The sequence below is a fragment of the Corvus hawaiiensis genome, chromosome 20 (assembly GCF_020740725.1).
Source record: "Corvus hawaiiensis isolate bCorHaw1 chromosome 20, bCorHaw1.pri.cur, whole genome shotgun sequence".
In the NCBI taxonomy this organism is placed as follows: Eukaryota; Metazoa; Chordata; class Aves; order Passeriformes; family Corvidae; genus Corvus; species Corvus hawaiiensis.
Genome location: NC_063232.1, coordinates 2,549,484 through 2,564,763, shown reverse-complemented (window position 1 = coordinate 2,564,763; position 15,280 = coordinate 2,549,484). Strand labels below are relative to the sequence as shown.

Sequence of the window (15,280 nt, the reverse complement as noted above, 5' to 3'; positions counted from 1 at the left end):
CGGGGAGGGCGGTGCCCCTCAGCCTTTCCCGCCTCTTCCTTTCCGCCCCTCAGCCTTCCCCGCCCCTCGGCCCTCCCGCCGTGACGTCACTTCCCGCTTCCCCCGGTAGTGGCGGCGGCGGCGGGTGGGCGCGCGGGAGCTGTGAGGGGGCCGCTGCCGCCGCCATGTCCGAGTGCTCGGCGCTGCAGTTCGTCAGCCCCTACGCCTTCGAGGCGATGCAGAAGGTGGACGTGGTGCGCCTGGCCGCGCTGAGCGACCCCGAGCTGCGGCTGCTGCTGCCTTGCCTCGTGCGCATGGCGCTGTGCGCGCCCGCCGACCAGAGCCAGAGCTGGGCGCAGGATAAGAAGCTGATCCTGCGGCTTCTCTCGGGGGTCGAGGCGGTCAACTCCATCGTGGCGCTACTGTCCGTGGACTTCCACGCGCTGGAGCAGGACGCCAGCAAGGAGCAGCAGCTCCGGTAACGCAGAGAACGGAGATCTGTGGCGGAAGCGCTGTGTGGCTTTTCCAGCTGTTCCAGTTGTTGCAGCTGTTTAAGTGCCGGACGAACCCGGCCGTTCGTGTCCCTTGACAATCTCCTAGGAAAGCCCTGGGGTTTAATTGTCTGTCCTAGGGATCTGTTCCCCCGCCGTGCTCGGCGGAGGGTGTGGGGTGCACTGGGAGAGCTGTCCCGGCGGGGAAGGGCTGGGACGGCTCTGTGGGATGAAGGGACAGGTCAGGTGGATGCGCTTTCCTGACTGTGCTGCTGGGGAATAGAAGCGCTTGAAATTTTGATGATCTACTGATTTAGCCGTCTTGTACTGCAATTACAACAGTCTTTACAGGTCTTTGGCGGGATAGAAGAGATCCCTGGAGAACTGCTGCCTTCCTTTAACCGAGAGCATTTCTGTTTTTGCAGAAACGTTTAATAGTTGTTGTTTTGAATTGTGTGCCAGGCACAAGCTGGGAGGTGGCAGTGGAGAAAGCATCTTGGTGTCACAGCTGCAGCACGGGCTGACGCTGGAATTTGAGCACAGTGACTCTCCTCGGCGGCTCCGGCTGGTGCTGAGCGAGTTATTGGCCATTATGAACAAGGTGAACTTCTTCACAGCTGGGTATTTGTGAGTTTTAGGTTGCACACTGCACTGGCTGACACACTGGTTCTGTTTCTGGTGCTGCTGGTAGTGTGAGCACTCTTCTCTAGTCCTTACCTGCTTTATCAAGATTCAAAGTCTCAGTCTGATTAAACAGTGGCTTGTGCTTAAACTCTTTGTGACTTCCTAAAGGAAGTCTTTGCTGGTGTTACAGAGACTCTATAATACGCTGTACTCAAGCATAATGTGATCTGGTGACCTATCAGTGCAGAAATAATTTGGAAATGAAGTGATGACTTTTCTCCATCCCATTCTTTGCTCCTATTGCAGGTGGTATTAGCCATCATATTTCCCTTTCCCCACTTCCTTGCTCACCCAACATTTTATTTTCCTTGTGTAAACTTAGAATGTCAGTGGGCTATTTTTCTGTCTTCTGAAAAGAAGCAATGATACCATCTGTGTTGAAGTATTTCCAGTAGTAAATATTTCTTAATCTACAAACTTCCTGCTTATTCTGTTTTGATAGCTCTATGCTTTTGGCAGTTTTTAATCTATTAAACATGCTGAATTTAAAGCAGATTTAGATAAATTGTTTCATAAAACCTGTTCAGTGATGATAAATATTGTCTTGCAGGTGTCAGAATCAAACGGCGAGTTTTTCCTCAAGTCTTCTGAGCTCTTCGAGAGTCCTGTTTACCTGGAGGAGGCAGCAGATGTTCTCTGCATTTTACAAGCAGGTGTGGTGTTCTGTATTTATGGTATTCTCTGCCCTCTCACAAGCGCAACAAAAAACTTTTGGAGCTGTCGTGACAGATTTAAGGTTAATCTAAGCTGTGCAGCTCTTGGAAACGGGGTTTTTTGTTTCCCAATGAAACATTGTGACTTTCAACACCTTCTTTCCATCCAGAGCTGCCCTCGCTGTTGCCAATAGTGGATGTGGCCGAAGCTCTGTTGCATGTTAAGAACGGAGCTTGGTTCCTTTGCCTTCTGGTGGCCAATGTCCCTGACAGCTTCAACGAGGGTGAGTTACAGCTGCTTCTTCTCCAGCTTCTGAAATGATTTCCATCAGTGTGGTTAATTCTGGGCTAACCCACGAGTTACACAGATTTGAACTGCTGGATGGTGCCATCTGATCATGTTGATTCCCATTTTTTGCAGCCTGCTTATAGGCCAGGCTCGTTGTGTGTCACAGCTTTTCATCTGTAGGTCACCGTTACAAAGGCTGATTGGGCAGGGAACGGCTGGGGCTAAGAACCTGCTCTGTCCTAGCTAACAGTTCTTGTCCCTTCCACTGAGACATGAGGTGAAAATTTGTATTAGGAAGGGTGGATTTCCTCACAGCTGCTTTTGGATCTTTAGTCTGCAGAGGTTTGATTAAGAATGGCGAGCGGCAGGATGAGGAAAGCGTTGGAGGCCGGCGCAGAACAGAAGCTCTTCGGCACCTGTGCAAGATGAACCCTTCCCAAGCCCTGAGGGTCCGGGGCATGGTGGTGAGTCTGTCACGAGAATCATCATTAAGAACCTTCCTGAAGCTTCAAACCCAACAAAGATGGCTGAGCCTGAGTGTTTTATCTAGGTGGAAGAGTGTCACCTACCAGGTCTTGGTGTGGCTTTGACCTTGGATCACACCAAGAACGAATCCTCAGATGATGGAGTGAGTGACCTGGTGTGTTTTGTGAGTGGTTTGCTGCTTGGAACAAATGCAAAGGTCCGAACGTGGTTTGGAACTTTTATCCGAAATGGCCAACAGGTAGGAAAATCTTTGAGTATTCTGCTTTTAAAGAAATATTCTTGTAGCTTGCTGTAACTCTTCTGGATGTGGGCTGCATATTTGTCTGAATGCACATAAATCCTTTTGCACGTCTTGAAGGACCTGTCTTTACAAGGTGGCCTCTTATGGGGCCCTCAGGTCTACAAATAATGTCCCTTGAATGCAGCAGCTGTTTGGTTGTTCCCCTGAGAGATTTTTAGGCACGGAAACCAGGGAATTGTATGTTTGTAATATTTACCTGATATGTATGTTCATCCTCAGTGTTCACAGTAGGAAGATGCATCTTGACTTGCTTTGCTGACTTGGTTCAAGCTAGGATTTTGGTGTAAGAAGCTGTTCTAATATGGTCACATGTTGCCTGTTGCCCTGCTACTGAAAACTATTTAAAAAAACCAACCCTCTTCCCTTGACTGTGGAAACTCTTACGTAATGCATTGTTCGATGGGCTGAACTTGACTTGTTCTCGTCTTTTAACCCCTTACACAGAGAAAAAGAGATAACATCAGCTCTGTGCTGTGGCAGATGAGGAGGCAGCTGCTGCTGGAGCTCATGGGCATCCTGCCCACAGTGCGCAGCACCCACATTGTGGAGGAGGCCGATGCTGACACGGAGCCCAACGTGTCTGTGTACTCAGGGCTGAAGGAGGAGCACGTGGTGAAGGCCAGCGCCTTGCTGCGGCTCTACTGTGCTCTCATGGGCATTGCTGGCCTCAAGTAAGGAACCTTCTCATGTGCTGGGGTTCTGTTCATGGCTGTCCATTTCAGCAGAGGATGAGGGCTTTGGGCACTTCTGCCTTAATGCCGCTGTGTCCTCAAAACCTGCAGCAGGACTCACCAATTTCAGTACTAGGGGAGGCTCTGTTGCTGCAAAATCACTTCTGCAGACTTGTTAAGGGAAGTCTAAACCCACATGGTTGGAGCAGTGTGTAATTGTATGGATTTTGAATTTCTGTTCCTTTGCTTTCACTTTTTAGAGAGTACTAATGTAGCATCTTTATGCATTGTTAGTTTCAATTTAAGTAGTTTGTACTAATAGGCAAGATTATATCCTGGGGAAGCTTTCTCACTGTTGTCTCTTAGCAGAGATTTTTACGTCTTTAAGTTCAGAGAGAATTACCAACTTGATAGATTGAATAACAGGGAAAACTCAGTCTTTAACCACTGTGAGAGACTGGAAATCTCTTCCCTGTTAAATCCCAGCTTTGTTTTGTTCTCTGTCCTGCTCAGGCCCACTGATGAGGAAGCTGAGCAGCTCCTGCAGCTGATGACGAGCCGCCCTCCTGCAACCCCGGCCGGTGTCCGCTTTGTGTCCCTGTCCTTCTGCATGCTCCTGGCCTTCTCCACTCTGGTCAGGTACTCTCAGTACAGGAGGAGCTTTGGAAGATCTGACTGTTTTAGCACCATTAAGGCAATGCCCTTCCCAGACCTGCACAGTTTTTTCCCCCTCTAATTCTTTATAAATCTCCGTATGTTGATGGAAGGGATTTGTCTCACTCTGCAGTGAGTGAATGGATATTTCACTCTTGTTTTATAGCAAGTCTTTTGAGACGGGAGCATTAGCATGAACTTAGTTTGAGTGGTTTTTTGAAGACTAAAGTAGGCCCGACTAGTTCACTTTTGTATGGAACAAGCTCATGGCTAAAATTCTTTAGAGTCCCTGTTCAAAAGAGAAGCAGTGCAGATAATTCAGGGGGGTAGCTTTCTGTTGGGTGCATTCCAAAAAGGAAGTTGCCTGACAGTTGGACTGACCGTTGTGCCAAATATCACTGCTTCTCAGCAGTTGGATGCTACAGTGAAAGTGACAAAAAGTCTCTTGGTGTAAGATTCCTCAAATACTGGCTTTTCTGCAAGTGATAGTGAAACTAGCACTGGTTTTCTGGGAAAAGGATCTATTATGGATTTTCTTTGTGCAGCACCCCGGAACAGGAGCAACTCATGGTGATGTGGCTCAGTTGGATGATAAAGGAAGAAGCCTACTTTGAAAGGTGAGAGCAGGCTGGATTTCTTTTAATGATTCCAGTAATCTCACATTTATTTATGTCCTGTTTACCTATGTCCTGTATTTCTTGCTCTTTGTTACCATCAGCATTTCTGGTGTGTCTGCTTCCTTTGGAGAGATGCTCCTCTTGGTAGCCATGTACTTCCACAGCAACCAGCTCAGTGCCATCATCGATTTGGTCTGTTCCACCTTGGGAATGAAGGTAAATCCTAAACTATTTCTAGCCTGTACATTTGTCTGTTAAAATCAACTTTTTGCTGTGTTTCGATGCTTTGGTATTTATTTTTGATATAAAGAACTTTAGTTTTGTAATATACCTAAACTAAACGTAACCTGAAAAATGGGTAATAATTCCTCTGAAAGAGCATTAAAATGTGCATAGCTCTTGATACAGAAGTATATTATGATAAAAGTATCTTCAAAAAGTGCTGCCCTGTTGAAATCATTATTTCCAAGAAATGAACTTCTTAGAAGACTGATTGAAGTAGTTTCCAAATGGAGCTACAAGGCTTTTATTTTAAATCATTAAAAGAAATACCTATATATGTAAAAATTAATTTCAGTAAATTACTAAGGGACATTTGCCAGCAATTCACTATTGTGAAACAGTGTCTCACCGGATGTAAAAGCTGGGTAGGGAGTTTTTAGGACAAGGAAGACATGGGGTGATGAACTTGTGACATTTGAAAATATTTCTGTTCGACATTTGGTACAAATGTGAACATTTTCCTGGTATCCCAGTCAAGACAAGTTTTAAAGGGCTAAAAGTTAACAGTTTATAAAATAAATTTAGTTGTAAGAAGTACTTTCAATTCTAAGTACTTTCTTCTGAATTTCAGATTGTTATTAAGCCCAGCTCGCTCAGCAGAATGAAGACAATCTTCACACAGGAGATTTTCACTGAACAGGTATTTTCAACCTAGGGATTTTTTTTCCCCCCTCTGCCCTTTCCTTTCTCTTTGGGGTATTCTGCAAAAATAAAGAGATTCCAGTCAGGACTGTGGCTCTGTGACTTTTACACCTTGTGCCTTGTGCGAAGTGGTGTTTTTCTGTTAATTGTATCTTTCCTTTAGGTGGTTACAGCCCATGCTGTCCGTGTGCCTGTTACAGGCAACCTCAGTGCCAACATCACTGGCTTTTTACCTATTCACTGCATTTACCAGCTTTTAAAGAGTCGTTCCTTCACCAAGCACAAAGTATCCATTAAGGTATGACCTTTGTTTTATTTCTGTTTGTAATTCTGAATGCCGATGAGGTTTTGCAGGCTGGTTCAATTATAGGAGCAGAATTCTTGATGAATTTTGTGCCTTACTACCATGTAATTTAAGAAGGAACTGTGTTTTAAGTCAGGGTGCCCATTTTTAGCTCTGTAATCCAGAGACCACAACTTAGTGAAGTTAAAAATAGTAAGTTTCTCTCCCCCATTTGTGCTTAATCGTAGTCAGAATGATTTTCCAGCCAGGACAAGTTCTGTTTGTGAATCAGGATCCAGGATACAGGGTTCATGACCAATTCAGAACTGATGTTGCACTTTCCAAAGTCAAAGCCTCATTTATTAAAAGGGGTTTTACTTGCAGACAAAGCAAACTGGCAGCTGCTCATGTCATGGGATGTTCTCTTCTAGGACTGGATCTATCGGCAGCTCTGTGAAACCACCACCCCGCTCCACCCTCAGCTGCTTCCCCTTATTGATGTCTACATTAACTCCATCCTTACTCCTGCATCTAAATCCAACCCAGAGGCCACCAATCAGCCTGTCACAGAACAGGAGATCCTTAATGTTTTCCAAGGACTCTCTGGGGTAATGGACTTGTTTGGATCTTTCATGTACTTTATGTGAACGTGATTCAGGATTTTGCACTTAACACTGTTAAGTTGCCTCACTTTTTGTCTTTACTGCCTGTAAACTGTTTCCTGCTACAGTCATGTGTTTTTAAGTGAATCTTGTTACTCAGGTATTCATCATATTTGTAGGTAAACCCAAATTTTTCTTCACAAGAATCAGGACTGCAACCTGACCTTTGTGTGTGGTTTTATGTGCAGGGAGAAAATACTCGTCCCACCCAGCGCTTCAGCATCACCACACAACTGCTCGTCCTCTACTATGTCCTGTCCTATGAAGAGGCACTGCTGGCCAACACAAAGATTCTAGGTAAATGTGAGAACATCAGGGGGAAACAGATTAACTGAAAATTAGGTGCAAAGAGAGGAAAAAGTCATGCTGCTGTCAGATTCAAGCACAGCATAAAACTTTTAAGAAGTTTGTATTAAATAAAACATTACTGTAGAGATTCAGGACATTAAGTTCCTGCTAAAACTCTGTAGTTGAGTAATTTGTTTTGCAGATTAATAGAGGTCCAAGCTGGCCAAAGAGTTACAAGAAATGTTTATGAGCATCTAATGAATGTAACAAAAATTAACAAAGACTTCATAATTGAGATCTTCATTTATTCACGTGTCATCAAACTTGCACACACTTTTCTTTGAGTTGGCAATTTTATAGTTGGCAATACTTAATGATCCCGTTTTTGCCTTTGAAATGGAGACTTTAAATCAGTGCTAAAAGACTGCTGTGTATTTTATTGATGAAATTAAACTTCAGTGAAAATTGAGTGTTTATATCTGCTGTGTGTTTTTACCAGCCCTTTTAAAGGTGCAAAACTTCCAGCATTCTTCAGTCTTTTTTCTTCATGCTAATCAAGGAAGCCTGAAACACTGTAAAATCGATTACAGATATTTTCTCGATTTTACCTGGATAGAGACCAGTGCTTTACATTTTCTTTATTGATCCAGTTGGGGAAATACTTGTTTTTAGCTGTAACTGTTACGTTTGGTTTCTTGTCCCGTTCCCCTGTAGCTGCAATGCAGAGAAAACCCAAGTCCTACTCTTCAGCATTGATGGATCAGATTCCAATCAAGTACCTCATCCGGCAGGCACAGGGGCTACAGCAGGAACTGGGAGGTAAAAATGTGTGTGAAGGTCTAAAGTGCATGAGAAGGAAGGCTGAGTGTTCTCAGCTCAGTGGCTGTTGCTTTTTTCATAGCTTGCTTTCATTTTTACTGCTTTTAAAATCTCTCAGGAGTAGCTACTGAGATTGCAGAGATGTTTGAAGAGTAACAGTGAAAGTGTGAGGAAAGCAGTTCCTTTTAGAGTGGGTCTTACCTCCCTAGGGCAGGTTTTAGGGTAGGAATTACATGAGAATGTTGAATATTCCAGGCTGAGTTTAAGAGTTTATACTGTAGAGTCCTCCCACCTTTCCAAAGGGTAACTTTTCCTCTCTGTTGGAGTTAGAAGATCAGGTTATGAACGTGCACCTCACTGAGCTGCTTGGCAGTGATTCACTACAGGTCAGTGGTTGAAATGAAAGGCCCAGATGTGTTCAGGTGAGAGATGCAGCTGCTCAAATCTGAGCTGTGAATGTCCCTGATGTCCCCAAGGGTTGCACTCTGCCCTGCTGAGGCTCCTGGCCACCAACTACCCGCACCTGTGCATCGTGGACGACTGGATCTGCGAGGAGCAGATCACCGGCACTGACGCCCTGCTCAGGAGGATGCTCCTCACCAACATGGCCAAGAACCACTCTCCCAAACAGCTCCAAGAAGGTAAATAACTTCATTCCAAGTAAATTCTTTCCAAATGGGTTGGAATATAGTGGATTTGGAAGGGTCATTATACTGCATTGGTACAGCAGAAATGCTTCAAATGTCAGAAGTCCAGTTTTACCAAGGTCCCGTTGTTTTTGTTTGCAGCCTTTTCCATGCTTCCTGGAAATCACACCCAGCTGATGCAGATCCTGGAACATTTGACCCTTCTCTCAGCTGGAGAATTGATCCCCTATGCAGAAGTGTTGACCTCAAACATGAATCTCTTGCTGGAAGCTGGGGTCCCACGGGGGATTCTGCAGGCTGTCAATAAACTCTGGATGGTTCTGAACACTGTCATGCCCAGAAGGTATCAAGGCTCAGAATACTGTTTGGCTTCTTGGTGCACATAGGTGGGAGGCCACTTCCCCTTTTAAAAATAATGACACAATGCCTTTATCTGGGAGATTGGAGGCTGTGACTGAATAGATTGTGTTGGAGCTGCATTTCTTTTTGGTTTGTGGACGTTTTGAACCTTTGCATTTAAAAGGAAGGTGGTTCTTGTTCTCAGGGGAAAGGAAGTCACCAGTTCAGTTTAAAATACAGGAGTGTAGTTTTATACTGTCTATTGTTTATGTGAATTACTGATGAAACAGGAACTCACTTTGGTAAAAAAAATGGCTTTTTTAATGAAGTAGATGCTCTACTGCAGTGAAAACTGCTGTGAGTCTGGGGAGTGTTAAGTTAACTGCACCTTGGTTAACTTCAAGGGCTGAAAATAGGGATTTTGCTATTTGATAGGCCTAGAAAAATATGGCTGAGTGACCAAATGGTTAGGGAACCCCTTTTCTTATAAAAATTTTCTATTAAAAAATCATAAGAGTATTCTCATTTTAGGTTGTGGGTGATGACTGTTAATGCCCTGCAGCCTTCTGCAAAAATAGTCCGACAGCAGAAATACACCCAGAATGATCTGATGATTGATCCCCTGATTGTACTGAGGTGTGATCAGAGAGTTCACAGGTGAGTGTCTGTGCTGCTACACAGTGAATGCTAAACATAAAGGTGTCCATCAGAAAACTTCTAAAAGCTTTCAGCACTTCAAAACATCTTTGCAAGCTAATCACAGGAGCTTGGCAATTGCATCTGTGTTGTTTTAAGCTTGGCCTGAGGACTGAGGAGCTGGGCCTGCTGTTCCAGCATTTAGTCCTGTCCAGCTGAGTGCCCAGTTGTGTTTTGGAAACTTTGGGATTTGCACATGGCTCATCCATTCTGGATTTGGGTGTGTGAATTTGTGGTAAATGGCTTTGCAGCGTGTTTGGAATGGCTGCTCCATGTGGTGGTGGGTGAGGTTGTAGCTGTAACATCCTTCCAGCTCTTGTGCCATCCCTCTTGGGCCTGTAGGTTTTCCATCCTTTTGGGGAACAGTTTCTGCCAGTGGGTGCTTGATGGATGTGACAAAGGCAGATTTGCTTCATTTCCCAGGGAAGTCTTTGCAGTACTTAGAAATTGGTTCCTCCAGATGTCAGCAATGCCAGAGGAGGAGCTGTGGTGCTACAGCCTTTGGGAGTGCTTTTAGTTTGTTCGTGTTACTGAAATGTCTTTATTTTACTGTGTTCCCGTATCAGGAGTCCTCCTCTGATGGATATCATTTTGCACATGTTGAATGGGTATCTTCTTGCTTCAAAAGCTTACCTTAATGCTCACCTGAAAGAAACAGCAGAGCAGGACATTAGGCCATCCCAAAACAATGCAATGGGTCCAGAGGCCCCAGAAGTTACAAGAGAAGAACTAAAAAATGCTTTGCTTGCTGCTCAGGTAAGGGAAGAAATGGATATTACGCAGTGTGAGGAAAAACAGATAAAAGAGAAATGCAGAAACAGGAAATTAAAAAAGGGGACCTTTTAAATTCATTTGGTTTTTTACCAACTTCTGTTACCATGGAAAAGAAAACTGCCTCTCTATTCAGATGGTTAAATATTTTCTTTTTTCTTGTCTGAAGCATTGTGCTGATTTACTGCTTTGATAATGGTTGTTCTGTCAGAACAGAAGAGTTCTGCTTACCAGCCCTTTTGCCTTGGTGCTTGTGTGATCCAGAGGCTGTTTCTGTGCTTGGATTTGGAGCAGTAAAACATCAATAAACGTGACAGACCTATGTCTGATCATCTGAAGGATGTTTCAGGGAAGCAGCCAGCACTGGAAAGTGGGAGGCTGAAGGACGGTTCACTTCCTTAGCTTGACCTTATGGAAATTCTTGAGTAATCCTGTTTCACAGACATCTCTTCATCCCTCTGTCTGGAAAAATGTCACATAGGAAGTTCCCATTATAACATGATTTTTGAGTTAATAGGAAGTTTTATATTTAAATGAGCAAGGTGGTCTCCCTTGAATACTGTGAATTACATGGCCTTGTGCATATTTTGTCTGCTCTGGATGCTTTAAGGGACCACTGGATATTTATTTTGAAGTAATACGAGATTCCATTGAATTGACTCTTTCTATCTGTGATTATGTTAATCTGTTGGATTCAGCCTTTTTAAATTTGAGTCTTGATTGAGATAAAGTGTTGAAGTTTTTAAAACGTTCTGATTCTTGAGCTGAGTCATTTTCATTCTGCACTTAAAAAAACTTGTAGGTAGAAATCCTAATCACATGGCAATCTTCCATTTCTTAAATTGTCCTTATTTTGTATTTGATTTATTTCACTAGGAGTTTTTTAAGCATCATCTGTGGCTTTTCTCCACAGGACAGTGCTGCTGTGCAGATCCTTCTGGAGATCTGCTTGCCTACAGAAGAAGAGAAGGGCCAGAGCAGCACTGCTCATGATTTACTGAGGGATGTGCAGAGCCCCCCGAGCCCACAGGGTGCTGAGGCAGAGGAGGAGGAGAGTTTGCTGTGCAACCTGCGGGAGGTGCAGTGCCTCATCTGCTGCCTGCTGCACCAGATGTACATTGCTGACCCCAACATCGTCAAACTCGTGCACTTCCAGGTCTGCTTTGCACTGCTTTAGCTCTGTTTTGGTTTGTCAGGTTGGCAAAGAGCCAAGTGGAGTGGTTGGGGGCTGCTGAATGTTCCTCAGAAATTACAACAACCCACTTTTCTCCTTCCTGTCTCCTCCAATTTGTAGAGCTCACACTTCATCCCTATTTCAGTGCTTGGTGTCTTGGTTGTGGTAAGAAGGCAGCACCTGAACCCTGCCTGTTCCTCATCATTAAACACCTACTTTGTGCCTCTGCCCTTCTTAAATTTGTCCATCTAGGCCAAGGAAAACTGCCCCAATCATCTTACGATTGCTTGTTCCACATCTTTTTTGGGTTAGTTTTTTCTGGCCATGTTTTTAAATTAATATTCCCATTATTCAAATCTCATTTGGCTTCAAATGTAAACATCTTATCTTTCCTTTTTGTTAGGGCACAGTTTATCTCTTTAGAGTGGAAGGAGAAAGGTTGGCCCTGCCAAAGCAGCTGAGCACCTTCAAAAAATGAAGAGGGAAAAGATTAGCAATTTTTAAAATAGAAATGTGTTTTTAATGCATATTAAATTACTCCTTGCCAGATGGCAGACTCTTTACGAGGAGTTAACTTACCTTGACCTGGAACTGATTAAGTGATAAAAAAGTCATTATGAGGCAGTTGTGAAATGAGCAGGTTGGGGCTGATGGTGAAATTCAGAACACAGGAAAGACACAGAAGGAAAGGGTCACTGCAGTCTGGGTTTGGTTGGGGGGTGGAGAGAGAGTTTCCATGCAAATAATTCATTGAATATTGAGGGTAAAGAACTGATTCAGACCCTGGGTTTGTACCCAGCCTGCCTCTTGTTGCCTTGGCATTACAGGCCTGCTGCAACCTCTGAACAAAAGGGAGTTACAAATATATTCATTTTTAAAAAAAGCATTAACACAGGTATAATTTAAAATCTTCTTTGAAGCAGGATTTTTAAAACACGCCTGTGACGCATTGGCACATCTGTTTTCTTAATCCCACAGGGTTATCCATGTGAGCTTCTGGCACTGACAGTGGCTGGGATCCCATCCATGCACATCTGTCTGGATTTCATTCCTGAGCTCATTGCCCAGCCTGAACTTGAAAAACAGGTACTGTGCAGTCACCTGGCTGGAGGATCACTGTGGGTGTTAGCCCTGATGAAATACTGGCTGAGGGGAGGGAATAAAATAGTTACTAAAAATGTCCTGTTCCAACTTGTCTGGGGTATTAAGGTAATATTTGTAGCACTTTTACCTTAAATTAAAGGCCTGGCATTGCAGACAACTGGAATTTGTTGGGCTAAAGATTCCCTGTTTCTGTATCAAACCAACTTTGTAGTTGCTCTTATTTAATCCTTTCTAGTATTGAGTTACTGCTGATCAACTAAGGTTAAAACTGGAACATATCAGACCTAAAGATCTTTTATCAGGGTTGCATTGTAAATTGTGTGGTGCTTTGTTGCTCATCTCTTGCTTCTGTCTCTTGCCTGTCCCCTACTTGACAGATCTTTGCCATCCAGTTGCTTTCCTATCTGTGTATCCAGTATGCCCTGCCCAAATCCCTCAGCGTGGCTCGTTTGGCCATCAACGTGATGGGGACCCTGCTCACAGGTATCACCCCAGCAACCCCAGAATTCGCTGCTGTGGGAGCCAGAATGATTTCTTTAGGCTGAATGCAGTTTTATCTAAGTGTCTAATTGCTGTTGTAAATGCAACAACAGTTCTTGATTGGATTTCATAATCATTTATTTTTACTTCTCCATTTTCTTCTGCTTGGCAGTTCTGACCCAGTCCAAGCGTTACACGTTTTTCATGCCCACCCTGCCTTGCCTGGTGTCCTTCTGCCAAGCCTTTCCTCCCCTGTATGAGGACATCATGTCCCTGCTGATCCAAATAGGACAAGTTTGTGCCTCCGATGTTGCTACACAGACACGGGACTTCGACCCCATCATCACCCGTAAGTCAAGAACCTTAAAAAACACCCCAAAGGAGTCAGACCTAGGGAACTGAAACAGAAGTGTTGTGGTGTCTCTAGAAATAACCTGTGGGGTGAGTGCTGGTGCCTGGAATAGTGCTGGCTCAGCTTTGCACTCTCATGGCATCCATATTTGTGTTATGGCTGTAAAATAACAACTGTCAATACTTACTTAGATGTATTTTGCTGCTTCTGCTTCATTTGCTAGGTCTGCAGCAACTGAAGGAGAAGCCACATGATTTCTCAGGACTCTGTAAAGATTCCTCCAGCAAAAGCTGTTCCAGGGACACTGCAAGCCTGGACCCCGATGTTCGGCTGTGCCAGTGTGTGGAAAACACCATCATTGAAATAATTAACATGAGTGTCAGTGGAGTTTAGGAAAAACTCCAGGGAAGCTGTACTGTAGCTTTTCCCTCTGTTTATGGTGCCTACATTTGGAAAAAGCTGTGAAAGTGGACTGAGGAACTGGAGCAAAAGTCCACATTTTTCATTAATTTCATTCAGTCACAGCTGAGAAGAAAATCCTTTCAACAGGATTTTGTTGCTTTCAGTGAAAACTTCTGAGGCTGATGGGATCAGTAAATAGTTTCCAGGGAAACCATGATTTTCAGGCTTGCTCAGTTCCTGAAGTGATGCAGCAACACACCTGGAAGGGTTTTATAACACTGAAAAGTGAATATTTAATTGGTTGGGCAAACAGCAAAATGATGGGGAAGAAAAATTTGAGATTGAAGTGCTTTGCTTGAGTTAAATGAGCTGCAGTTCCAGAGCCTTGCAGAGCAAGTTGGAATAAAATACTCCAAGGAATACTTGAAAAAGTGGTGTCAGTAACTTGCACCATCACACCGAGTTCTAAGAAAATGTTTTCACTTTTATTTGTGTATCAAACCATTGGTCAAAGCTTAAGTTCATGAGATCAGGAACTTAATTTAAAGATCAGCCAGCCTTCACTGAGAGTTTGAAACTGGTCTAAAAGTTTCTTTTAAAAAAAAGAAAGTACTGATAGTAAAAATGAGCTGTATAAATGTGATTTTTTTAAAGAATGCACCTCAGATGGTTTTACATTTTTTAACTTAAAAAAGTTGAAAAAGACTTGAAGAAATGGTATCTTGAGCTGTCATCAGGATAAGATTAAAAAAAGAAATGGATGCTGAGGGTGACTGTGCAGAGGAATAAGGAGAGGAATTACAGGTTTCAGCCATGCCAAAGCACTTCCAAGGCCAAATCCTTTGTGCTCCATCATGGAGTTGGTTGTTCTTTTGCATATAAAGATGAAATTACCACATGGAAATGTGGGAAAACCCCTGTGGATTTGTGTTCCAGGATTCCTGGCTGTAACACCCCATATCACCATCTGCCTACCGAGTGTATTTTTGTCATCTTAATGTAAATTATGTAAATAATCTGAATGTATGTATTTTTTTTTTCTCCTCAGTTCCAAGTGTAATTTTATATGCTGTAGTGGTATTTAAATAAAAAAAACAACAACAGTACGACTGAAATTCAAAGGGGTTGCCTGTATTGATCTTAAGTTTTCCAGATTCATCCCAAATTTCAAGGAAAACACCTGGGGGCACAGACACCTGACAAGAAGAGAAGAACTTGGGGCTTCTGTGTGTGGCAGTAGTGAAAAGACACTGGCTTTATGAAAACTATTAATTTTTTCATTGTGTTTTCTGTGGACTTAAAACAAGGATGATAATAATAGTAATAATAATAATGATAATGATACCAAGTAATAGTATGCAATGCTTATACTATTTATTTATAATAAGTACAAACCCAAATAATAGAATAATATGATAATATAATTCATAATAATCATGATAAAGGCCAATAACAAGTATTCGAGTATTTCACAGGGCGCGCGGTTGCCTAGCAACGCGTACAACCCGGAAGCC

At 43.3% G+C, this 15,280-nt stretch overlaps 1 protein-coding gene across 1 annotated transcript; it reads left to right on the top strand.

Moving 5' to 3' along the window:
* The first annotated feature begins 95 nt into the window (after positions 1-95).
* Positions 96-14,881, top strand: INTS2 (integrator complex subunit 2). The gene is made up of 24 exons (XM_048324726.1): positions 96-457; positions 933-1,071; positions 1,705-1,807; positions 1,978-2,091; positions 2,430-2,560; positions 2,647-2,820; positions 3,328-3,554; positions 4,068-4,193; positions 4,754-4,825; positions 4,927-5,041; positions 5,679-5,747; positions 5,913-6,047; positions 6,464-6,640; positions 6,883-6,991; positions 7,697-7,801; positions 8,278-8,442; positions 8,590-8,791; positions 9,319-9,444; positions 10,050-10,239; positions 11,168-11,410; positions 12,407-12,514; positions 12,910-13,015; positions 13,185-13,361; positions 13,588-14,881. The coding sequence occupies exons 1-24, from the start codon at positions 165-167 to the stop codon at positions 13,755-13,757; spliced, it is 3,576 nt and encodes a 1,191-aa protein (XP_048180683.1). The 5' UTR covers positions 96-164; the 3' UTR covers positions 13,758-14,881.
* The last annotated feature ends 399 nt before the right edge of the window (positions 14,882-15,280 follow it).

Excerpts from the sequence above, each read along its gene's own strand:
- INTS2 (XM_048324726.1), top strand. The coding sequence starts at position 165 with ATGTCCGAGTGCTCGGCGCTGCAGTTCGTCAGCCCCTACGCCTTCGAG. Across the intron at positions 3,555-4,067 it reads ATGGGCATTGCTGGCCTCAA|GCCCACTGATGAGGAAGCTG; the intron begins GTAAGGAACCTT and ends TGTCCTGCTCAG. Across the intron at positions 6,641-6,882 it reads TTTTCCAAGGACTCTCTGGG|GGAGAAAATACTCGTCCCAC; the intron begins GTAATGGACTTG and ends TTTTATGTGCAG.